Genomic DNA, 736 nt, shown 5'->3' with positions numbered 1-736 from the left:
ATATACATATATATATAATATATATACAGAGAGAGTACGTGTGCGTGTGTATGCGCCCCGGCATAGCATCGAGAAGAGGTCGAAGCGCGACGTGTGAGAGCTCGAGAGCGTAGGAGACGAAAGGAACTTCAAGCTATGGAAAGAAAAGAAGCACGAGAGCATCGATATCATCGTCGATTGCTAGCTCGGCTTGAAGGCATTCATCGCTATGAACACCGCCAAGAAGATTCTTCTTCTTTTTTGGCGAAGAAACAGACGCAGAAAGACTCCCGAGATAGCGAAGGAATCGACGAAGCTAAGGAGCCTGACGACGTCGATGAAAAGGAGGAAAAGGAGAAACGCGAAGAAGATGAAAGAGACGGTAATCCTTCTCATGAGACAGACAGACATCAAACATGTCTAGCAAACGGAGAGGAAAGAAGAGAGAATGACGAAAAAAGCACAAAAGAAGAGAGAAGAGGTCGTGAAGATGCAAGCATTGATCATCATAAAGAAGAGAAAGGGGGTGTAAAGCAAGAGATCGAAGAAAGAAGAAAGAACGAAAGATCTGCTGGAGATGAAAAGAAGAGAAGGGACAGCGGAAGCGTGGGGGGAGAAGAAAGGCTTGAAGAAGATGAATCTATTTCAGGAGAAGGAAGAAGGAGAAGAGAGGAAGAAGAGGCTTCTCTCCATGATACTGATAGCGTCGGCATGAGTAGTAGTGAGGAGGAGGAAGAGGAAGAAGATGAAGATGAAG

At 45.2% G+C, this 736-nt stretch overlaps 1 protein-coding gene across 1 annotated transcript in view; it reads left to right on the top strand.

Annotated features, from left to right (window-relative positions):
* The window catches only part of CSUI_011433 (uncharacterized protein), a gene marked incomplete at its 3' end in the record, with an annotated part of 2,040 nt that extends 1,317 nt beyond the window's left edge, over positions 1–723 (top strand). The window contains exon 2 of the mRNA XM_068071531.1: positions 67–723. Within this exon, the coding sequence (XP_067916493.1) occupies positions 67–723 (657 nt within the window). The remainder of the gene's footprint in view (positions 1–66) is intronic.
* Positions 724–736: the final 13 nt, after the last annotated feature.

This window comes from Cystoisospora suis, assembly GCF_002600585.1.
Source record: "Cystoisospora suis strain Wien I chromosome Unknown contig_11749, whole genome shotgun sequence".
NCBI lineage: Eukaryota > Apicomplexa > Conoidasida > Eucoccidiorida > Sarcocystidae > Cystoisospora > Cystoisospora suis.
The sequence above is the reverse complement of the archived record's forward strand: the minus strand, read 5'-3'. Positions and strand labels throughout refer to the sequence as shown.